At 40.6% G+C, this 24,921-nt stretch overlaps 2 protein-coding genes across 8 annotated transcripts in view; both read left to right on the forward strand.

The window, feature by feature from the left end:
* The window catches only part of BEX3 (brain expressed X-linked 3), a 296,936-nt gene extending 272,289 nt beyond the window's left edge, over positions 1-24,647 (forward strand). The window contains exons 1-3 of one of the 3 annotated variants that reach the window (XM_059911306.1): positions 23,090-23,239; positions 23,624-23,701; positions 24,032-24,647. In XM_059911306.1, the coding sequence (XP_059767289.1) occupies positions 24,060-24,398 (339 nt within the window). In that variant the 5' untranslated portion in view covers positions 23,090-23,239; positions 23,624-23,701; positions 24,032-24,059 and the 3' untranslated portion in view covers positions 24,399-24,647. Of the gene's footprint in view, positions 1-23,089; positions 23,240-23,623; positions 23,702-24,031 lie in introns of those variants that run through there. The other 2 variants (XM_059911304.1, XM_059911305.1) reach the window with 2 other exon arrangements.
* TCEAL9 (transcription elongation factor A like 9) lies at positions 1,510-22,389 on the forward strand. Of its 5 annotated transcripts, XR_009500140.1 has the most exons (6): positions 1,510-1,647; positions 2,135-2,216; positions 4,557-4,647; positions 4,762-4,849; positions 19,929-19,984; positions 20,755-22,389. XR_009500140.1 is itself a non-coding variant. In XM_059910130.1 (3 exons), exon 3 carries the CDS (start codon positions 2,674-2,676, stop codon positions 2,986-2,988), a length of 315 nt encoding a protein of 104 aa, XP_059766113.1. In that variant the 5' UTR covers positions 1,510-1,647; positions 2,135-2,216; positions 2,600-2,673; the 3' UTR covers positions 2,989-4,550. The 5 variants fall into 5 exon arrangements, 3 of the variants coding, with proteins under 3 accessions (XP_059766113.1, XP_059766112.1, XP_059766114.1); XR_009500139.1 differs by lacking the exon at positions 19,929-19,984; XM_059910130.1 differs by lacking the exons at positions 4,557-4,647; positions 4,762-4,849; positions 19,929-19,984; positions 20,755-22,389 and adding an exon at positions 2,600-4,550.
* Positions 24,648-24,921: the final 274 nt, after the last annotated feature.

Here is a 24,921-nt window from a genome sequence, read left to right on the forward strand (position 1 = left end):
TATTTTGGGCTAACTGGCCTTTGCCTTCTCTGAGCTCCTATTGGCCTGGCAGTCCACCCTTTCCTTTAGCCCTTTCTCCAAATGGCCTCATATGAAGGGGGTTCTGCCTTTCCAGCTGTATCATCTACTCCAACCCTAGTGTGAACCCACAGGGGATGTGGGTCACTCTCAGGAGGATAGATCTGGAGAATAGGCATGAGCAGGTCTTGCATTTGGGCTCCAGGTGCTTTGGGCAGGATATTCTAGGGTCCTAGGTATCTAGAATGTGGTTTAGAAGGATAGAAGTGAAGTTTCCAAGTTGGCACATCTTCTTGCCCGGTTGACTCTTCACTACCTGGGGAAGAGGGCATCCAGAGGACCAAACCAACTACTTCTTGGCAAATACCACCACCAAGACTCTGGAGTCAGACATTACTTTTTGTCATTTTGAATCCTTTTCCCCAAACGAAATCCTAATATAATTATAATAATAGTTTGTATTTTTAAAGCACTTACCATATGCCAGGCACTATTCTCAGGACTGTACACATACTACCTCACTTAACTAAAGTAATTCTGTCTTTGTCTTTTCCGACTATAAAAAGATAAAAATTTGTTAAAAAGAAAACCACAGGCCCCAAACCACATCTCTTGTGCTAAAGCCTATGATACCAAACCTAGATTTAATACCTGACCTAATTGCAGTTTCAACCTCTCCCAGAAATGTAATCTTAAATCAACCAGTCTGGAATTTTCTGGTCAAGCAACAGTAAGGTAATCTGTGGCATAGGCTCCTCCATCTCCCAGAGAAAGAAGAAGCAATCTGCATGATAAAACCCTTGCTGCTCCCTTCCTCTCCCCTCGGCCCCCAAAAAGTTGTCCTGGCCTAAAAATAATCCTTTCTTTTATTTTGCTAATAGCTCCCTTGCCCCACTCTTCTGCCTATAAAAGCCTTCCATTTTGTACAACCCGTGGGAGCGCCCTTCTAGCTGCTAGATGGGTTGCTGCCCTGTTCATGAATTGTTGTATAAAGCCAATTAGCTCTTCACATTTACTCAGCTGAGTTTTGGTTTCTTCAGTTACTTTTTTAAAAATATAGAAAAGTATTAAGAATAAAGTAAAAAACTACATTAAAAATCTTACTCCTGTCCCAGGCTTCCCCCACCACCCTTTTTTTTTTTTAAACAACCTGCTGCCAAACCAACCCTGCTCCACAACAGCCAAGGACTAGATTGCAGATGAAATGGAGGCTGGGGGAGGGGCGATGGATGTAGGTTGGAGTTCTTAATCCTGGGAGCAGAAGACAGGAAAAGACAATTCTTGAAAAAAGTAGAAAAGTTTAGTAGCTCCAGAAAAAGATGCAGCCCCTCCCTAGTAATCAGAGAAAGGCAAACAACATTTTCCCCCTCTGGGATGGAAAGGGCCAAATGTATAAGGGGGGAGGGGGCAGAGGGCCGGCCCACTTCTGCCGCGCTTTTGGTGGGAGTGGAAACTGGGGACCCGAGCTCACCGGTGACGTAGATATCACGTGACCAGGAGTCGACGTGTGCAGAAGTCCTGCTAGTCTGGTCCTTGTTCCCGTCTGGGTACCAGTTTGCTTCAGCAGCGCAGCCGGTGGGGCCCGAGGCTAGGAGAAGGAGAAGGAGTCAGCTTGCCGGAATTTTGCAGGTTGGTGGCAAAATAGGTGCTGTCTGGGAATTTCTAGGGTGGGGGTGGCCTAGAGCAGAGACTTGAGGGAGCCCTGGTCAATTCCATCTCTCCACCTCCCACCTCCAGGTCTGCAGGAAATGGTGACCCTTGGGAAAGGGACTAGGGGTCCCGGGAGAAGGACAGGGAGACCTGTGAGAGTTTAAAAATAATCATCCTCTGCCACCTCAGATCGCTTTCCCAACACCTACCCACCCCCCAACCGCCCCCCTCAGTCTTAAAGATAGTTTGGAAATAATCTGCTTTTCCTACTCTCTGTCTGAAGGAAAATTCGACTTAACTTGCATTGTGGAGAGGGGGACAAATGCGGGAATAAGAAGGTGGGAAAGTTTCCATAACCGAGAACCTTAATGAGAAAAGTGCGTGGTGCTGGTCGGCCCACTGAGCGCTCGCCCCACCCCCACCCCCACCCTCCCCCCTCCCCCTCCCATTTCCCGTTTGTCCGCAGGTCTGCAGGTCTGCAGGTCTGTTGTTCGTAGCAGTACGCAGGGCTAGAAAAGGCGAGGAAGAAACTGACCGGATCAGTACGGGTAGGTGAAGGAAATATAAAGACCCCTGGGGTGGAGGTGGGCAAGGGAGGGACTGAGGTTGTCGGCCCCTGTTCTTCCCCCGCACCCCCCTTCCCCCAGCCTACTCTGTTCTAGGAGGGTCTTGCGTTATGCCTTGTGATGGGAGAAATGGTTGAGGAGAGCCTTGGAAAAGGTTGGAGGGAGGGACGAGGGAGGTGAGGAGATGGAAAGTGGGGGTAGGAGCGGCAGGCTCGGGGAAACCCAGATGGCAGACTGAGTCTCCCAAGTGGAAAATATTTGGTGATAGCTCTGAATCACAAAAAGCAAATACGGAGACCTGTGTCCAGAGCACTGGTCCGTTCACCAAGCTTTTGACTTAATGTCTCCTTCTTGTTTCCTAGAAGTAGTTGTTTTCAAAGAAGAATAAGCAGAAAAAAAGAAAGGAAGAGGGAACGGAAGGAAGAGAGACAGATACAAGATGAAACCCTGTCAAAAGATTGAAGGAAAACCAGAAAATGAGAGTGAACCAAAACTTGAGGAAGAGCCAAAGCCTGAGGAAAAGCCAGAGGAGGAGGAAGAGCCAGAGGGGGAGGAAAAAACAGAAGGAACTTTTAGAGAAAGGCTGATTCAGTCTCTCCAGGAATTTAAAGAAGATATACACAACAGGCATTTAAGCAAGGAAGATATGTTTAGAGAAGTGAATGAATTAGACGAGATAAGGAGAGTAAGAAACAAACTTATAGTGATGCGTTGGAAGGTTAATCGAAACCATCCTTACCCCTATTTAATGTAGTTTACCTTGATTTTTATTTTTCCTGATGTTAACATTACTTTCTTTTGATTTGCATTTTCCCAGTACACCTTTGTCCATCTTTCTACTTTTAACTTGTTGCTATTAGTGGTTTTAGATGCATCTCATTGTTTATTTTACTTCAAACCAATCTACAAGTCTTTGCCTTTTAATAAGAGAACTTTACTCATTTGTACAAAAAGAGGTTCCTGACAGGATATAAAATGAAAAAAAAAAGTTGCTAAGTAATATGTGAATATCATATTTTTGAAAGGGAAGAGTACATTTGTATATTACATATATGCACAGAAGAACATGTGAAGGATGAAAGACAAAAAGTACAGTCAGTGGTAGGATTATGAGTGATTTTTTTATTCAGCTTATTTGTATTTTTCCTTATTCCTAGAATGTACACACATTATTGTTAAAAATAATAAAAGGTTTATTTAAAAAAAGGAGTAAACAACAGTACTGAGTATATTTCTAAAGGCATTGGGACACAATATTTAATGGCAGAATTTTAGAAGCAAATGTGAACTCCAAATTACCACCAGACCACTTAGCTAGAAGAATAAATTTTACATCTTTTCTCATCTGCAAAATAGAGATAATAAAGAACTTTCAGGGATCTTATGAGGACTAAATAAGGTAGCGACTGTGAACTATATTTGACAAGCTTCTGTTCCCATCTGCTCATGCAGGATCCCACCTCCTAAGAGATTTATTTCAGGTATTTTGGAGGGAGAAAGTAGTTCTCACCTGTGCTTAAGAACAAATCCAGACAACTGTTAGGTGGGCACTACCTTTGTGTTTCTCTCCTGCTGTGCCTGCCCAACCTTCCATCCTCCTCCCCTTGATACTACCAGGTGTATTGGGTATTTCTGCCCCTTCATTCAGGTTGTGTACTTCTCAGGCCCCTAACACTGCTGATGTGCTAGAAATCTCAAATAGTGAAGCCCAACATATTTCTTTGGAACCCCCAATGGACTGACTCTCCAGTCTGACCTCTACAGAAGTGGGGGAAACGCCCATCTCTTAAATTTAGATAGACATTTATGCAGGGCTACTTGGGCTGTGATATCTTATTGATACCTTGGCAACTTTGGGATTTTAATCACAGACCCCCTCTTCCCCATAAGACTCGGACACAATGGGTCTCTTTGGGGGTGGGAGCAGAAGATAAGTCTGAGTTACAGACATTATGCTTTAGTCAGAGTTGCTTATGAGCCTAAAGATTGGTTTTATTTTCCTGACTCTTATTTCCTTAGGGTGAGCAATCTCTCCCAAAAGACTGGTGGCAGGCCCTCCTCACCAGCTCAAAAGATACCCTTAGACCTGTGTAAATTTTTAAAGGGAGGTTCAAGTAAGATTTCGGGATATTCCCATGCTTACTTGGAAATGTATGAAGTGCTGTGTAAGACTTACTGTGTACGTATATCTGCATCCAAATCTTCATAACTATATATGTATCTATATATGTATATGTGGCTCACAGTTGTGCCAGTTGTGTATTATTTTTCCTCTGTGATGCTCTTTTTGGGGCAATTAATCTCTCCAGACTATCCTTCAAGGTTGCAACAGTCTGATGGATGCTGGTCGGTCTGGATTCTGGCTGGAGTGAGATGAGGGTCCAAGGACTTACTGTGCCACTTTTATAGGATGGTATGAATCCAACCCCCTGACACTCTGAGGGGTGGAGCTGGGGCAGGATGTGGAAGGGCTCCCCCAAGGCACACCCCTCTCCAGGGTGGTCTGACTTTGGTTTCTGTGTTCCAGCCTGCAGCAGGCACCAGACTCTTCTAGGCTGAAGGCCAGGCTGTCCTGGACATACATACCTGGAGGACAATGACTGTCCCCATTGCAGGTCAGAGCACTGGACTTCCTTTACCCCTTTTTTCCTTCACAAGGGGGCTTGATGGGAACTTTTAAAGGAAAGAATATAACTTTTAAAGAAAAGACTTCAAAAGTCACTAACTGAAAACATTAGTTGTGGTAGTCTTTGTCCCAGCCATGACTACTCTGGATGCAATCAGATAACTTGGGATTAACGTAGAACGGCCTGGTGGTAGGTGGAGATGATTTCAGATAATACACAAATATTTTAAGTTGTAATATTCATGTATTGATATTTATTTGAATGTGTATTAATGAATACTCTCTTTAAGGCAAATGATGATAGTTTAGATTTAGGATGGTGTTATAAAGTTTCCTTTTCAAAAAAGTACTCAAATTTCCTTTTCAAAAATATTCAAATTAAATGAGTCTGTTTGAAGACAAACATGAAGTAGAACACAGTGTTAACAGCAAAGGTGGTATATAGATATGGCAAAAATCAGCCTAGTGGGAAACATTGCCCTAGCATAATTGATTTAGGGAATAATATCTGGAAACACCTGTCAAGAAGTGTGCAGTCTGAGATTTTACCCTACTTACAAATTAACAAGTTAACATTAACCTGCTACTGTTTAACCTGCTTTTGCTATGACAGAAGACACTAGAATCCTGATCAGAGACTAAGGACATTATTACTCATGGTAAAAGCAGTAGCAACGGCTTCATATTGGTTTATATCAGTTCCCCTTTATCCTCAAGTCCCTTGGATGCCTGCACATGCAGTGCACTGTGTTTTAGGAAAGATACCTGAGTTTGGAGAATTCACTGCTTTCATAGTAAGCAAAAGCAAGCCTGCTCTGTGTCCAGGGAAAGACGTTACCTCATCCCTCAAAGTTGCCTGCTGCAAACACAACTCTGAGAAATGGACTGCTTGCATAAAGAGTGGTCAGGGCCTTACATTCTTGGTATACCCAATAAGAACATGCAGGGATGCTCAGGACCCAAGGTGGATTGCCTCTCCCGGTAACACTTTTCTCTGTGCAGTAAATCTTAATGTGAATGGTAAGCCTTTCCTAATATCACACATTTTGATTTATAATTCCAAGTTAAAGCAGATAATGCATTATACTGTAGACTGTAAACAGGGAATTTGTAACTTTCTAGTTTTTACTTAAATACCTAGGATTTTGAATGAATCCTAATTAACTCAATGAAAAGAACATCAACTAAGAAACTAAAAGTAAATAATCTATGAGGAACTTTAAAGACATAGCTACCATGACACACAAAATTACAGAAGTAGAAGAGCAAAACCAATGGATTTATCAAGATGCTAATGACAGGAGTAATCTTATGTGAAATTTTTCACTGAAAAACTAACAGGAGTGTGTGTGTGTTTGTAAGGCAACCCCAGATTCCATATACATGTAATCGCCACTGCCTCTATAAAAGGAAAAGCCAAGAGCTAAGAGGAAAGCTGGTCTGTTCCCTCTACGGGGAAAGTTTCGAGGGAGGGGGAACCTTTGACACATAATGGTATCCAAAAGCAATTATTTGATATTTTGACACCAGCGTTTTGCAAGAGCCTTAGCAAAAACAGCTGCATCATTTGCTAGATAATTTAGTTGGGCATGGAGCATCTTTTCATGTACTATTGACCATTTATACATCTTACTTTGAGAAATGTCTATTCAAATATTTTGCCTAAACACCCCCCTTAATATTTTCAATATAGTGTGGGTAAAGAATCTATTTAAAAGAATGAGGTAGATCCATACGTACTACATGTTCACCATGCATTATTAAAAGAAAAATGAAGGACAGGAGGTACAGTATAATATATACGTATATACACACACATACATACACATACCCACAAATACCAAGATAAAGCCCATTAGCTCACTAAAGGGAGGGATTATGTCTTTTAAAGTGACATTTTGATATCTCACCAGGCCTCCTGCTATCTGATTGTTTAAGAAATGATTATTTTTTTAAAAAATTTCTCCTAATAGATAATTCTATTATCCTTGCATTGTAACTGTCAAAATAGCTTCTTGGGTTTATACAAAGTCCTTCTCCCCTTGCATGAATTCTGAGTGCTTTTCCAGGTGTTATATCATTAACCTACTATTTAATAGAAAAGGAAGTGAGGCTTAGAGAGATTACATGTCTCAAAGCCTCACTCGCCCAGCCGTTAAATGGAATGCCTGCCTAAGGTCAAAGCCCTCACTCCTAATCTCTGCTCTGCAACAGTTAGTATTTAATAAATACTAACAACAACAGCAACACTGTGCTAAACGGATTCCCATCATTTCCTTAAAGCTCCATGCATTTTCAAGTGTTGGTCTTTGTTCCCATAGTTTTTCCTGCCTGAAACTTTCTCTCAACCACTCCTCACGCACTTAGCCTGGATAACTCCTACTCATTTATCCCAGAATACATGTTACTTCTTTTTTTTTTTAAACAGCTTTATTGAGTTATAATTCACATACCATACAATTCACCCACCTAAAGTGTACAATTCAATGGTTTTAATATATTCACAGTTATGTGCAGCTATCACCACAGTCAATTTTAGAACATTTTCAAGTCAAAAAGAAACACCATACCTTACCTATGACCCCACCCACTACGCCTCTATCCCCCCAGCCCTAAGTAAACATTAATCTACTTTCTGTCTCTATAGATTTGCTTATCCCTGGACATTTCATCAGAATGTACTCATAAAATGTGGTCTTTTGTTACTGGCTTATTTCACTTAGCATATGTTTTCAAGGTTCGCCCATTGTGTACCATGTATTCATTTCTTTTTATGGCGGAACAACATTCTATTGTATGGATATGCCACATTTGTTTATTCATTAGTCCATTGGTGGATATTTGGGCTGTTTTCATCTTTTGCTTGTTATGGGTAATGCTGCTATGAACATTTGTGTACAAGTTTTCTAAGGACATATGTTCTTATTTCTCTTGGGTAGATATCTAGGAATTGAATTGCTGGGTCATACAGTAACTCTATGCTTAATTGTTTCAGGAACTGCCATACTGTTTTCTAAACTGACTGGCCATTATACCTTTCCATCAGCAGTGTGTAAGGGTTCCAATTTCCCCATGTCCTTGACAACACTTTTTACTTTCTGACTTTTTGACTGTAGCCATTTTAGCAGAGGTGAAGGGGTATCTTACTGTGGTTTTTATTTGCATTTCTCTGATTGTTAATGATATTGAGCATCTCTTCATGTGCTTATTGGCCACTTGTATATCTTACTTGGAGAAATGTCTATTCAAATCCTTTGCCCATTTTTGAATTGGGATATTTGCCTTTTTATTATTGAGTTCTAAGAGTTTTTATATACTCTGGATACAAGTCCCTTATCAGATACATGATTTGTACATATTTTCTCCCATTCTGTGGGTTATCTTTTCACTTTCCTGATGGTATACTTTGATGCCCTAAAAATTTTAGTTTTGATGAAATTCAATGTATTTTTTCTTTATCTGCTCATTACTTTGGTGTCATATCTAAGAATCCTTTGCCATATCCAAGGTCATGAAGATTTATCCCTATGGTTTTTTTCCCTGAGTTTTATCATTTTAGCTCTTACATTTAGGTCTCCGATCTATTTCTAGTTAATTTTTTTGTATATGGTGTGAGGTAAGGGTCTCATTTCATTAGTTTGCAAGTGGCTATCTAGTTGGTCCAGGACTATTTGTGAAAGGACTATTTTATTTTTCCCAGTGAATGGTCTTGGCACCCTCGTCAAAAATCAGCTGACACATGGTTTTACTTCTGGACTCTCAATTCAGTCCTGTTGACCTATATGTCTATCATGGGCCAGTATCACACTGTCTTGATTACCATTGCTTTGAAGCAATTTTGAAATCAGGAAACATGAGTCCTCCTACTTTATTCTTTTCCAAGATTGTTTTGGCTATTAGGGTCCCTTGCAATATATATGAATTTTAGAATCAGCTTGTCAATTTATACAAAGAAATCAGCTGGGATTATGAAAGGGATTGTATTGAATCTGTAGATCAATTTAGGAAGCATTGCCATTTTAACAATATTAAATTTTTCAATTCATGAACATGGGATTTTTTTCCCATTTAATTGCATCTTCTTTAATTTCTTTCAATAATGGTTTGCAGTTTTCAGAGTATCAATTTTGTACTTCCCTTATTAAATTTATTTCTAAATATCTTGTTCTTTTTGATACTATTATAAGTAGGATTGTTTTCTTAATTTTCTTATTCAGATTGTTCATTACAAGTGTATAGAAATATGGTTGATTTTTGTATATTGATCTTGTATCCTGCAACCTTGCTGAAGTTGTTAGTTTTGTTAGTTTATCAGTGGATTCCATAAGACTTTCTATATATAAGATTATGTCATCTGTAAATAGAGATAGTTCTACTTCTTATTTTTCAATCTGGATGCCTTTTATTTCTTTTTCTTGCCTAATTGTCCTGGCTAGAACCTTCAGTGTAATGTTGAATAGAAATTGTGAGAGCACACATCTTTGTCTTGTTTCTGATACTAGGGGCAAGGCATTCAGTGTTTTAACATTAAGTATAATGTCAGCTGAGGGTTTTTTGTGATACCTTTTATTATGTTGAGGGAATTCCTGGCTTGGGGATGTTAAACCAAACTTGCATTCTGGGATGAATCCCATTTGGTCATGATGTATAATTGTTTTTATATGTTTCTAGACTTGTTTTCCTAGTATTTTGTTGGGGGATTTTTTGCATCCATATTCATAAGAGATACTGGTCTGTAGTTTTTTCTTGTCATATCTTTGATTTTCATACCAGGATAATACTGGTCTCATAAAATAAGAGGAGAAGTGTTCTTTCCTTTTCTATTTTTTTTTTTTTTTGAAGAATTTGTGAAGGATTCTTCTTTAAATGTTTGATAGAATTCAGCAGTGAAGCCACGTGTCCTAGAATTTTCTTTATGGGTAGTTTTTAAAAATTTATTACTAATTAAATCTCTTCACTTGTTATAGATCTATTCAAATTGTTTATTTCTTCTTGAGATAGTTTTGGTAGTTTGTATTTTTCTAGGAATTTGTCCATTTTGTCTGTTATATAACATAATGGCATGTCATATTTCATATTATTCGTTTATAATCTTTTTTCATATCTATAAGTTCAGTAATATTGACCCCTCTTTCATTTCTGATTCTAGTAACTTGACACACACATCTCTCTCTCTCTCTCTCATCAGTCTAGCTGGAGATTTGTCGATATTGTTGATCTTTTCAAAGAACCAGCTTTGGTTTCACTAATTTTCTCTATTTCTATACTCCATTACTTTAATTTCTGCTCTCATCATTATTATTTCCTTCCTTCTGCTTGCTTTATGCTTAGTTTGCTCTTCTTTCCCAGCATCTTAAGGTGGAAAATTAAGATCTTGATTTGAGATCTTTCTTCTTTTTAATATAGGCATTTACAGCTATGTATACAGCTATATATTTCCCTCTAAGCATAAGCTTAGCTCCATCCCATTGTTTTGAGTACATTGTGTTTCTACATACCAAAGTTCCATTCCCATGAGTTCTGGTATGCTATATGTCATGTTTCATTTTTCATTAATTTCAGAGTATTTTCTGATATCCATTTTGATTTGTTCTTTGATGCATTGGCTGTTTAGGAGTGTCTTGCTTAATTTCCAGATATTTGTGACTTTCCTAATTTTTTTATGTTGTTTATACAAAATTTTATTGCACTGCGGTCAGAGAACATATCTTGTCTTACTTCTAACCCATTAAATTTATTAAGACTTGTTTTATGGCCTTCATGGTCTACCATGAAGAATGTTCCATGTGCACTTGAGAAGAATGCGCATTCTGCTGTTGTTGGGTGGCATATTCTATATGTCTGTTAGGTCTAGTTGGTGTGTGGTGTTCTCATGTCTTCTACTTCCTGGTTGATCTTCTGCCCATTTGGTCTATTTATTATTAAAAGCGGGGTATTAAAGTCTCCAACTATTACTGTTGAATTATCTATTTCTCCCTTCATTTTTGTCAGTTTTTGCTTCATATATTTTGGTGCTCTGTTGTTAGGTGCATATATATTTATAATTGTTATATACTCCTTATGGATTAACTCGTTTATCATTAAATTCCCTCTTGCTTTGGTCTGGCATGGAAAGAACTTAGAAGTCATCACTCCATTCTAACAATAAGTAAAAAGCTGAACAAACTGAAAATCAACAACTCTTCTTAGATCCATTAGAGAATTGAAGTCACAGAGCAAATCACTGCCCCCAAAAAAGGAGAGACAGACAGTCAGATACAGAGAATCACAATTTGCTGGAGTAAAACCTATTAACAGAAACTTCCCCAGGAATCAGTACTGATGTAGGAAAACCTAAACTATAATTTACGAATTGCTGGAAGTTCAGTGTGGTCAAGTCTGAGATTTAAAACTCCAGAGAGGCCCAGTCTATTTTTTTTTTTAATTTTTTTATACAGCAGGTTCTTATTAGTTATCTATTTTATACATATTAGTGTATATATGTCAATCCCAATCTCCCAATTCATCCCACCACCCCCCACTTTCCCCCCTTGGTGTCCATACATTTGTTCTCTATATCTGTGTCTCTATTTCTGCCTTGCAAACCGGTTCATCTGTACCATTTTTCTAGATTCCACATATATGCGTTAATATACAATATTTGTTTTTCTCTTTCTGACTTACTTCATTCTGTATGACAGTCTCTAGGTCCATCCATGTCTCTACAAATGACCCAATTTCATTCCTTTTTATGGCTCAGTAGTATTCCATTGTATATATGTACCACACCTTCTTTATCCATTCGTCTGTTGATGGGCATTTAGGTTGCTTCCATGACCTGGCTATTGTAAATAGTGCTGCAATGAACATTGGGGTGCATGTGTCTTTTTGAATTATGTTTTTCTCTGGGTATATGCCCAGTAGTGGGATTGCTGGGTCATATGGTCATTCTATTTTTAGTTTTTTAAGGAACCTCCATACTGTTCTCCATAGTGGCTGTATCAATTTACATTCCCACCAACAGTGCAGGAGGGTTCCCTTTTCTCCACACCCTCTCCAGCATTTGTTGTTTGTAGATATTCTGATGATGCCCATTCTAACGGGTGTGAGGTGATACCTCATTGTAGTTTTGATTTGCGTTTCTCTAATAATTAGTGATGTTGAGCAGCTTTTCATGTGCCTCTTGGCCATCTGTATGTCTTCTTGGAGAAATGTCTATTTAGGTCTTCTGCCCATATTTTGATTGGGTTGTTTGTTTTTTTTAATATTGAGCTGCATGAGCTGTTTATATATTTTGGAGATTAATCCTTTGTCCATTGATTCATTTGCAAATATTTTCTCCCATTCTGAGGGTTGTCTTTTCATCTTGTTTATAGTTTCCTTTGCTGTGCAAAAGCTTTTAAGTTTCATTAGGTCCCATTTGTTTATTTTTGTTTTTATTTCTATTACTCTAGGAGGTGGGTCAAAAAAGATCTTGCTGTGATTCATATCAAAGAGTGTTCTTCCTATGTTTTCCTCTAAGAGTTTTATAGTGTCCAGTCTTACATTTAGGTCTTTAATCAATTTTGAATTTATTTCTGTGTATGGTGTTAGGGAGTGTTCTAATTTCATTCTTTTCTTTTTAAATAAATGTATTTATTTTATTTATTTATGTTTGGCTGTGTTGGGTCTTCATTGCTGCGCACGGGCTTTCTCTAGTTGCAGAGAGCAGGGGCTACTCTTTATTGTGGTGCACAGGCTTCTCAGTGCGGTGGCTTCCCTTGTTGTGGAGCACGGGATCTAGGCACGAGGGCTTCAGTAGTTGTGGCACGGGCACGCGGGCTCAGTAGTTGTGGCTCACGGGCTTAGTTGCTTCGTGGCATGTGGGATCTTCCCGGGCCAGGGCTTGAACCCGTGTCCCCTGCATTGGCAGGCGGATTCTTAACCACTGCACCACCAGGGAAGCCCCTCTAATTTCATTCTTTTACATGTAGCTGTCCAGTTTTCCCAGCACCACTTATTGAAGAGACTGTCTTTTCTCCATTGTATATCCTTGCCTCCTCTGTCATAGATTAGTTGACTATAGGTGTGTGGGTTTATCTCTGGGCTTTCTATCCTGTTCCATGAGGCCCAGTCTTAAGGAGTGCTCCCACACCTTTATGAGTTTTACTTCTCAGAGCCCTATGAGGTTCTCACGGTGAATATTAGAGAAAATTTCCTTGTGCTTCTGGCAGGGGGAAAGGAAAAGTAGACATTTTTTAATGCACCCAGAGCATTCTACTCTTCTTAAATAAGGCCTTCCCTCAAGAGAAACTATTTTACCAGAGCCTAACCTATAAGCCTAACTGACCTGAAGGAAGGACAATATCCAATCCCAACCCCTCTCTAGTCATCCTGTCCCAACTAAGTGAGAGTGAGGTGAGGGACTGAGAAGCACTTGTAAAGGTCGTAGCCCTGGCCATACCCAGCTGTTAGGCTCCTATAATTGCCAGTTGATTAATCTGTTATTTTTAATAATGCCCTTGGGCATCAATTGCTCTGCAGCCTAATTCAATCAAATTTGGGCTCACTTGCAGGAATAGTTCCAAAGGTCAGTGCTTAATATTTGTTCCAAACAGGGTAAGAGAACTCCCCACAGCCATCTTCTTACCTGGCTTTTTAAAACAATCTAGCCAGCTTACAGTTAACTTAAGAATCACTTCCCAATTGCCTCCACCACAACCACTACTGTTTTTAGAGCACCTTTGGCTTGAACAGTCTCCATGCTCTGTTGCAAATAAAGTAAGTTCCATTGGGGAAATTTTAGAACCTATATGACTTATGGCTTTCTTCTCTCCCCAGGCAAAATCTCTGAGCCAGGGCTCTGGATCTGGGAGTGGGGACAATGGCACTCTTATCTTTGAATGACACTTCTGCTTTAGGAGCTGGTGTCTCAATGTGGGTAGAAAGGAAACAGCAGCCTGATGTCCTCTCACCTTGCTTCTCATAGTGTGGAACCACGCCTTTCAAGCCAAACCAAGAATGATCAGGGCCCCAGTGTTCTCAGTGGTGCCACACCCACAGGACAGCCTCCATTCTATCAGTGGGGGCTGGTTGGAAGGAAAGAGCCCCCACCTCTCAACTGCACTCACCTGGAGCTTAACCTCACAATCTCAGTAGTTGGGGCAGGATAAGGAATGCTGATATCCTTCTCTTCCCAGGAAGAAATCCCCATGGCTGCAAGCTGCAGGAAGAGGATGTCCTGTGTTCTTAACTGACAGTTAGGAGTGCAGTTTATGCCTCCTTGACCTGGGAGTGAGAGGGAGGGAGAGGTCTAGGTTCAAATACCACAGACTCATATTTCTTATGAAGTTTTTATAGATTTTCTTGAATAGATGTTTTTCCACTTAATATATGCCCTTAAAACCATTTCTAGAGCCTTTAAATTATTTTGTTTGGTTTTTTTATGAGTTTCACAGGAAAGCAGTTCCACAGAGCTCCTCACACTGTCATAGCAGAAATTGATCTCCTAGATATTGCTTCTTCCTGGAAGACTTTACTGGCAACTGGTTTAAGTCCTCTTACTCAGTGCTCCAATCTCCCCTTCAGTACTTACCACACTCTCCTGGTTTCCTCCCACTAAACCATGAGCTCCGTAAGAATATGAAGGCTGTATCTGTCTTATTGTCTTTTATATCTCCAGGGCCTTGCCTGGGACATAGTAGATGCTCAATAAATTGATTGAATGAAAAGTATATTTCTTATATTTTTATTAAGTGGAAAGAACTATGTCAAGGGAATCAGAACTCCTAAATATGGTACTGAGATTGAGATGTGTAATGGGCAGGCAGTGCATAGCACAGAAAAGGTCTCAAACAATAGATGAATAAAAGAAAGAATGAGATATAGATTTGGGACTTATTAATTAATGAAACTGAGTAGAGGGTAAGAACATGGACTTAGGAACTAGACTGTATGGGTTTGAATTCCTGCTCTACCACCTCCTATCTGTTGCATAGCTTTGCTATCCTGCAATTCTCTTATTTGTAAAATAAGATAGGGGATAATATTAGCACCTACCTCATAGGATTTGGGGGAGGATAAAGTGCAATAATGAATATACATATACAACAATGCTCGACATAATCAGCATTTATATAAGTGCTGTTTTATTTCATTTTCATCACTATGTATGTTGTTTGTTTTTTTTACAGATACACAGTACTTCATATTTATTTATTTATTTATTTATTTTTGGCTGTGTTGGGTCTTAGTTTCTGTGTGAGGGCTTTCTCTAGTTGCGGCAAGCGGGGGCCACTCTTCATCGCGATGCGCGGGCCTCTCGCTGTCGCGGCCTCTCCCATTGCGGAGCACAGGCTCCAGACGCACAGGCTCAGTAGTCGTGGCTCACGGGCCTAGTTGCTCCGCGGCATGTGGGATCTTCCCAGACCAGGGCTCGAACCCGTGTCCCCTGCATTGGCAGGCAGATTCTCAACCACTGCGCCACCAGGGAAGCCCTCATCACTATGTATGTTTAAGGAAACTAGGATAATTCTGCACATACTATTTCATAACCTGAATTTAAAAGAAAAATAAAGATTTTTCCCTTCTACTTACAAAAAGGATACATTGTCCTTTGAGATAATTTAGAAGATAGAGGTAATCACCACCTGATGTCCAGCATTAGAAATGCATTTTTAATCTCAGAGATGAGGACAACTAAATGGGAGGGGATGAGGGAAGAGTGGGAGTGGGGAGTCACCAAGTCACCAGGCATAGGTCTCTAAGTGTAAAATATGGCACAAGATACTGTCATGCTACAGATGCCTAAAAGTCTTAGATTTGTGGTGGGAAAAGTAGCCCTTCACTCAGGAGCTGGGGCAGGGGTGTAAAAAGAGAGGAGGAAGGGAGGAAGGGGAGAAGTGTGTGTTTGCGTGTGTGTGTGTGTGTGTGTGTGTGTGTGTGTGTGTGAGAGAGAGAGGGTGTTAGTTTACTCTTTAGTTAGAGATAGATAAACTCATCTGTACTAAAAACACATAAAATTATCAGTTTCACTAGTCTTTAATTTTTTGCTTATTCTCATATCTACCTAATTTATTGTAGAATATTTAGAAAATGTGGAAAATCATAAATTGGATTTATGATTTTAGCCTATCAACCATCACCACAAGAGCCAAAAACAATTATAAACAAAATGTTAGTGTATTTCCTTTGATTTTATATAAAATATGTATAGACCTACAAGGCAAATAGATAGATAGATAGATAGATAGATAGATAGATAGATAGATAGATAGGTAGGTAGTATTAGCCAAGAAAGCATAGGTGGTTCTATTTCTAGTTCTGCCACTATCTTATTTGGTAACCTAGCCAAGCCTCTTAATTGTTCTATCTTGGTTTTCCAACTTGTAAAATAGGCTCTTGGACTAAAATAATTCTAAGGTCGTTCCAGTTTTGACAATACATGATCTGTGAAAGCTTGGGACTGCAAGTGAGATCATAAATCCTACCCTATAAATCCAAAATTATGCAAAAGCACAGAAAACATGACTATAAAATCCAATGTTCTATAACCCTCCTAATCCATTCTTTTGGGCTCACAGTTTATTTTGATCTCCTATTTCCAATCCTTTCTGATAACTATGCACATCAGTACCCAATCAGTACACAGGTGGATAATTGTGGACAAATAAGCAAATATGCTAAATATTTTTCTAGTAAGAATTAATTTCTTAGAAATCCTTAAGGCAGGAAAAGTATGAGTGGAACTAAGCTGTGGGAATTCCATTTTAGGTCTTATTCAAAAATTATTTTGTACTTAATGATTGTAATCAAGCAAGTGTCAATAACATGTTGACTGCCTTGTCTTGCTGGAGGGTAAGAAAAGAATTGTGAGAAGCACATACTAGTAATGTGTGTGATGGTTTTAAAACATGGCTATAAATTATTTGGCACTCCTCCCATCAAGAGTTGAAGTCTATAGTCCCTCCCCTTAAATCTTGGAAGAGGACTTATGACTGTTTCAACCAATGGAGTACAGTAGAACTGATCTATGTGACTTCCAAGGCTAGGTCATAAAAGAGCATATAGCTTCCACCTTGTTTGCAGGGAACATTTGCTTTTAACGTCCTGAGATAGCCATGCTGGACTGGCTACTTGTGGGAGCTCTGGTTGATACTCCTACATAAGCCTGTCCTGCAGCCATTTCAGTCTCAGCTGTTTCAGGACCCAACTGTTTGAGTCATCTACAGCCTTTCAAGTTATCCTCAGGCAAGCCATCCTAGCTGAGGCCTCAGACATCCTAGAGCAGAGTAGCCTCCACTGTGTACTTTCTGAACCTCTGATTCACAGAGTCTGTGAGCATAAATATCAGTTACAGTTTACACCAGTGAATTTTGGGATGGTTTGCTACTTACCAATAGATAACTGGAAGAGTCCTGTGTCATGCTGCAGGCAATAGCTATAGGCACACAATAGTATGAAGCCAATGTTTTATCAAGTCTGCCAAATAGAGTTAAGTGTGAGGAAAGGTGAGAAAATGAATGCAGAATTTTAAATTAGCAGCTCATTTGGGGGGAGGGGGCAATTTCGCATAAACTTTTATATTTCTGATATCTCTTGAGGGAAAAAAAGGAATATTTGGCAACACAGGGCCTGAATTGTCTCATGATAATAATTGGCAGAGGCTATCTCTCTTTTTTTTTTTTTTTTGGCTGCGTTGGGTCTTCATTGTGGTGCGCAGGCTTCTCATTGCGGTGGCTTCTCTTGTTGTGGAGTACGGGCTCTAGGCGCACGGGCTCAGGAGTTGTGGTGCACGGACTTAGTTGCTCCGCAGCATGTGGGACCTTCCCAGACCAGGGATCGAACCCATGTCCCCTACACTGGCAGGCAGATTCTTAACCACTGCGCCACCAGGGAAGTCCCCAAGGCTATCTCATTTTGATAGAGCACATGCTCCCTAGTTAACCAGATTCCTGCTCAGCCGGCTTCACTCAATATATGTCACCTGTGGCCATATGAATTGCAACCCCTGAACTAATAGGGCCTACTGGGTACTAGGACCTTGCTAGGTGCTAAAACTGTATCAGTAATGGAACTTACATGGGACTAGCAACAGTAAGGCAAGGTAAACATTTATGCTAAGTTTCCTGATACTCTTCTAAGTTCATCCCAAAGTCCAGGGGAAAGTAAGAATGATGCTAGCCTAGGCCTGTAGCTAGAAGGGTCAAAGGAGTTCTCTTGGCCCATACATAGTGTAGTTCAATTAATCAGTTAGAGACTATACAGGACAGAACTTCTTTTTCACCAGAGTCCTAAACCACAGGAAAGAGTGGCCATGGGTCTCTGGTGTCTCAAGACAGCATCTGCAGTCTCTAAAATAAAATAACATCCCTCAGCTCTCTAATAGATAGTGAGGTCCTGAATATCTGTTGATTTCACACTCAGACGTCTTAGCCTTATAGCTTTGTTATTATTTAAGACTAGATCTCTTGAATGAAATACATTATCTTTCAAATGTTTCAAACTCTTACAGTAACACCCTTAAAATTTTATCAGGTCTGTTCTCAATTCTTCAAAGGTCTTGGCATCAAAGTTATAATGGCCATAGCTTATAGGGAAGCTAGAGTAGGCATAATTTCCTAGATTTTTAATACTTAGTTTCAATTTGTTAATAGGTGCTTAAATGTAGTAAAAAAAGAGAAGCACAATAAGACTGCAGCAATGAAGCATCAGGACGACACATAGAGAACCATTCTAGGCAGGAACAGAGATATCCACACCCACAGAGCCCACCATGCGCCAGACTATCTTCTCCCAAGCCTAGCACTCACCCAGGAGAGTATAATGAGAGGAGAATAGGACAATAACTACAGTCCAACTGGGTGCATTTCCAGCCAAATACATGTGAGCTACAATATATATCATGGCAACATGCAAAAAGATCTCAGCAAAAATGAGCTTCCTTTGTTGGAATATTAACCTGTTATCACCACAATTTGATTGAGGGATAACTAGTTGACGTAAAATTACAAAACAGTCTCATTTTTCCAGTAGCTGCCTCAGTAGTGCTCTATCATCCCCACCCTCCACTTTCTACTGGACAATGGGCTTCTTTAACTGTATCTCAGTCCTGTTCCCCAACTTTTCAGTCACTTTTGCTTATTAAAATAGGTTCAGTTAAACTGTTAAAGATTTGGCTCTATGTCTTTTTTTAAATTTATTTTTTATTGTAGTTGAATTACAATGTTATGTTAATTACTGCTGTACAGCAAAGTGACTCAGTTATACATATGTATACATTCCTTTTCATATTCTTTTCCATTATGGTTTATCACAGGATATTGAATATAGTTCCTTGTGCTGTACAGCAGGACCTTGTTGTTTAACCTTTCTATATATAGCAGTTTTCTTCTTGGTTCTATGTATTTTAAAACACCAATATCACTTTTGATTCAGAATCCTCCTCATCCCTCTATGAGATTTATCTTTCTATCTAGAGTCTATCTATCTATCTATCTATCTATCTATCTATCTATCTATCTATCTATCTGAGTCTATCTACCTAGAGTCTATCTATCATTTAGATAGACTCTAGATAGATAGATTGATAGATAGATAGATAGATAGATAGATAGATAGATAGATAGATAGGTTTATTGATTATAAGGTTTATAGACTGACTGATTACAAGTTCACATGATTATGTAGGCTGGGAAGTCCCATGGTATGCTGTCTACAAGCTGGAGAGCCAGCAAAGCCAATGGTGTACTTCAAAGACCTGAGAGCTGGAGAGCTGACATGCAGGTGCCAGTCTGAGTCAGAAGTCCTGAGAACCAGGAACACCAAGGGCAGGAGATCAAAGTCCCAGCTCAAGCAATCAGGCAGAGAATGAATTCAACCTTCTTCTGCCTTTCTGTTCTATTCAGGCCCTCAATGGTATTAGATGATGCCCACTTACATTGGGGAGGGCCATCTGCTTTACTTGGTTCACCAATTTAAATGCTAAATTCTTCCAGAAACACCTTCACAGACACACACAGAAATATTATTTAACCACATATGTGGGCATCCAATGGCCTAGTGGACACATAAAATTAACAATCACACCCTCCTTCCCTGTGTTTACTCAGATGACTTGAGAGTTTGAAGACGGATAAAAAGACAACTCTTTATGTGAATACCTAGGGTAAGATTGCTATCCCCACGTGATTAATCATCACTGAAGCTCAAGTCTGACTTCTAGAGAACCTGCTGATAAGGACTCACATCCAAGCAGCTCCCTTCCAAGTGTCTCCTTGGAAGACTGGGCCATATCTTGCATGTGACTCTTATAACCCTCACATGGCATTCCTATGATTCATAGGTCTCTTTGCCCTACTCTGTATCAGTTACTGGTAAATCTGTATCTCAATAACTCCCCACTCCCCAACTCTGGAACCTGTAGGCATGGTAGGATTTATTTTTCATGCTTCTCCAGATTTGGGAACTTTGGTAGCCCTTTCTCTAACTGGCCACACCACCACATAATCTCTCCAAAATGTTCTTTCCAGTCTCCTATAGCATCTGGGTAGCTCAAAATCCCAATGGTAATGCAGATATCCAGCAAAGGAATTAGTGAAACTTAACATTTTGTAGATATCCCTAAACTTTATGTACAGTTCTTTTGGGATCCCACTCCCTTGGCTTTGGGGAAGGGAACCAATCAAGTGCCACCATCCACTATAATTACAGGAGATAAGGAGAGGAAATAGGTTCTTTTCACGAATACTGCACTTCCCCAAACGTGAACCCAGTCTCCTTCTTCCCAGTATTACACTACTCCTCTATTATTTTAGGGTAAAAGCCATCAAACCAGTTCACCCTTTCTCTGTCCTTCAGGGCACATGAGTCCCAAACTAAGACTCTTGTGTCCTTCTAACTCTGCCTTAGAAATTAAAAACATTTTGTTCTCCATAGGTTGTTATCTTCAACTCCTCAGAAAACACCAAGGACAAGAAAAGATCTCAATCAATACCTCACAGCATTTTAGTGAAGATAACATCATTTCCAGGACAATTTTCACCTATCTTTAAAACAGCACTTCATTACAACTAATCTCCTATGTAGCATAACATCTAATCTGGAAAAATATACAGATGCATGTTTTCCATCCAAGAAAATTTGGTGGTTTCAAGCAAAAGACTTATCCAAGATGGGTCAAAAAGATAATAGCAAAACATTTAGCCACTGAGAGAACTAAAAATCCACTTCTTTAACTTTGTATTCAATGGTTATGTCATAGTGGTTTGTCTACTTTCAGGGGATTCTTTCTAGGTAATTCCTAATTTTCATGAAAGCTTTTCCATATTGCTCTAAGTACAGTCCTCTGAATGAAAAGCAACCTATTAGCCTTAGTAGTGGATGTATCAGTCAACAAATATTTACCAATCACCTACTTGGTACAAAGAATTCTATAAGTCACTGGCTTTGCAAAGTAGAAGACAGCAGATGTGTTTTGGGCTCTCACAGATTTTAAAGACAAGTGGATCTAGCTAAGGACGGAACTATGCTTTGCCTACTCTTCAAATCTTGTTAGAAACCATCTAATAATAGTAAACAAAAGTAATGAATCAACTTTCATTGATGGTTCTTTAGGGTCTGTGGTACATACTTGAAATATGTGATTTATTTCTTCTAACAATCCCTGTTTCACAGAGGAAGCACAGAGACCTTGATAAGTAATTGACCCAAAGTCATACAACAAGTAAGTAGCAGAAACAGGATTTAAGCCCAGACATGTCTGATACTACAGCTCATGCCTCTAATCAGCATCCTTCCAGTGGATATCATTAATAGAGCTACCTATACGAAGAGTTGCTAACAGTGAGACAGAATCCAGGATTCACTAGCATTCCTTTAAAAGACAATTATTTTGTAATTTGAGCTTTTGGAGCTATATGTCAATATTTCTATATATCTCATATATATAATTTTATATATTTCAAACTACATATGCAGTAGGCATATACTCTTTCTTTATTCAATGTCCCAGCTAGTTCAGCAGGGTAGGAGATTACATAGTAGTTTAGAGCCAAAACTAGAGGCAGTAAGAATTTGCCTGGCCTGTCTTGACTCAGTACATATAACTCTTTCGGTTCCTTTAACACAACCAACACTTTTTAATATTTTTTTATAATAATGCCACTTTCCTAAAGATATCTCTATTTTCTAACCGTGAAAAAAAAAAAACGTTTTCAGTTATTTCAAGTTGAAAAAAGGAACAGTTACACTCAAGATGAGTTTCAAGTTTAATTGCTTCTCATACTCCATGCTTATTTCTAATATTTTTTGAAAACATTCACATTAAAAAGCAAATGTCTTTGGAACTTTTACCTATTTTATACTTAACTTCTGAGATCATTCTAAGGAGATATGTGTAGGAGTGGTTTGGAAGGTTTGGAAAGGAAAGCAGAAAATAAAAAGGCTCCTTTTCTCCAAAGACTGTGGTATCAAGAACATCACATTACATTTACATAAAATGGCCAAGGTCTGACAACTGGACTTCTACCTGAAGATTTACTTTACAGGTCATTTTGAAAATACCAACTGTATTCAGGAAGATTCTTGTATTTTTTCAAAACAAAATTTCAAAATAAAATAAAATGTTTCAAAAGTGTTGTTGATGTGTGGAGCCCAGAGAAAATATTTTCTGGGTGGTATAGGTGAATGTAATCAAACAATGAGGCATTTTCATCCCGCAGGATGAAGCATTTCTTTCAAAAATGAAACCTCATAATTTTTAGTTTTTTGATGGCGTGCTGATTTTCTTAAAAAGGAAATAAAGAGAAATTATTAGGAAGGATATATATTATACAGCCCACTTCTCCTCGCCTCTCTGACAAGTCCCTTGCTCCCTCCTCACCCCAGCCCTCAATCTAAATTTCCTAGAAGGGTATGAATTCAGGGGCATGGTGGGCAATGGTGGCTGTGCACATGTGTGTGGCAAGGGAGTGGAGGCGGGGGGGCCCCCGTGGTTAGCGAGAAGAGAGAGCAGAAAAACCCAACGCCAAAGCCTGGGGCGGGAGTGGGAGAGGTGGAGGGTGTTGCAGACCCTCCCTGGTAACCAGAGATGGGCAAACTCCAACCGCAGGGAGGTGATGCCACTTGTGGGCTCTCAGATTGGAGAGAAGCAAGATGAGTGACAGAGCGGTGCGCGCTGTGGCCCTGCGCACAAACAGGCGGAGGGGGCTGTCTGTGTGTGTGCGCTAGGCTGGAGGGGGGCGCTCCTGCTGCACCGGCCGCAGGAGTTGGGGGAGAGCTCGGCGGTGACGCGAAGCCCTCACGTGACCGCGAGCTGCAGAGCGACGCAGCCTTCGGTGCAGTCGTCACTCGTGTCTGGGTACCAGCTCCCCGCTGCCCTACGCACGGCGGGCTGGCATCGGGCCCTGGGGAAGCGGAGCAGGTAAGGGCCCCGGGGCCCGCGCGCTGACGCCAGGGCGGCAGCGGCCCGCCAACCCCAGAGGCCGGCGCAGGGGTTCAGCGCGGCGGGTCCCGGCGAGCTCTGTCCACGCCTCGGCTTTCTTGGGAACAGAAATGGGGGCCCCCTTGGGTGGGGGTACAGGGACTGCAGGGTTCCAGGGAGGGCAGCAGAGCAACTAAGAGCAATGGGAAATCATTCCTGAGTTCCTGCAGGGCAATGGTGAACCCGGGAGGGGGGCGGGGATGGGAGCGGCTGAGGGTGGGGGCGGAGGACGCGGGGAGGGAGGGGTTGGCGGGGGCGTGGGGCCGGGAAGGGGCCGAGCGCCCGGCTGCAGCAGCGCCCTGCTCCCACCCCGGCCCTTTGCAGGTCTGCGGGACTAGGCGTCGCGGCGGCGCACTCGTGGCGAGAATCAGGAGGAGCAGGAGACAGCAAGCATAGGCCCAGGTCGGTGCGGGGGCTGCTGGTGCAAAGCCAGTCTGAGACCCCTTCCTAACTCCCCCAGGCCCTATCCCCCGTCCTCCATTTTGGTGCCTGCTGCGCTCTGGGAAAGAATCCTGGGAAAAGAAAAATGGTGGGCTTTGGGTTTGGGGGAGGGAGAGAAAAGGAGAGAGCTGGGGAAGGGGCTCAAATTGGAGGCTCCCTAGAAGGCGCACGAGGCTCCTGAGGTGGGAAAAAATAAAATTTAAAAGTCTTTGATATCAGGGCTCTGAATCCTGCTGGTTAGTGCACCAAGCATTCAGTCTCTCTCCTTGCCTTTGTCTTACTTGTTAAAAGAAAAATCACCAGGGAAAAAAATCTCATCATGGCAAATATCCACCAGGAAAACGAAGAAATGGAGCAGCCCGTGCAGAATGGAGAGGAAGACCGCCCTTTGGGAGGGGGCGAAGGCCACCAGCCAGCAGGAAATAATAGACGGGGACAGGCTCGCCGACTTGCCCCTAATTTCCGATGGGCCATACCCAATAGGCAGGTCAACGATGGGATGGGTGGAGATGGAGATGATATGGAAATGTTCATGGAGGAGATGAGAGAAATCAGGAGAAAACTTAGGGAGCTGCAATTGAGGAATTGCCTGCGTATCCTTATGGGGGAGCTCTCTAATCACCATGACCATCATGATGAATTTTGCCTTATGCCTTGACTCCTGCCATTTTCCATGAGATTAATACTGTGATTCCCACTGTTGTTCTCCTTTTCCTTGCATTTTCCTGATATGCCTTTACTGATCCGTTTGCTGTGAACCTTATGTAATTTCCATGTGTCAGGTGGGTTCTTGTGTTACCAGCTTCTAATTGGAGATTGCCTTGGCACGCAATCTGTTTCTGTCAACAGTAGCGTTTCACCCATTTGCATGGAAAAATGTAAAGTTAATAAAGCAATTAAAAATCAATCTATACATTTATTATTGTTTCATTAAAATATATATATATATATTATATGAACCCTCCAAAAATCTGAAATCAAATACCCCAGGATGTTAATTGGAGCACATTTCTCTATGGTTGGATAATATGTGACTTTTTTCCCTTTAATTATCTGGAGTTTTAGAAGCAATGAAAACGGTTTTTCAATGAGTCTGTGAATGTACAAAATAATTACTGGTTCAGCAAACTTAAAGAAAAGTGAACTTTAAGCATCTTCCAGTCTTAACTGGAAGTAAACCC

The sequence above is a fragment of the Balaenoptera ricei genome, chromosome X, assembly GCF_028023285.1.
Source record: "Balaenoptera ricei isolate mBalRic1 chromosome X, mBalRic1.hap2, whole genome shotgun sequence".
In the NCBI taxonomy this organism is placed as follows: Eukaryota; Metazoa; Chordata; class Mammalia; order Artiodactyla; family Balaenopteridae; genus Balaenoptera; species Balaenoptera ricei.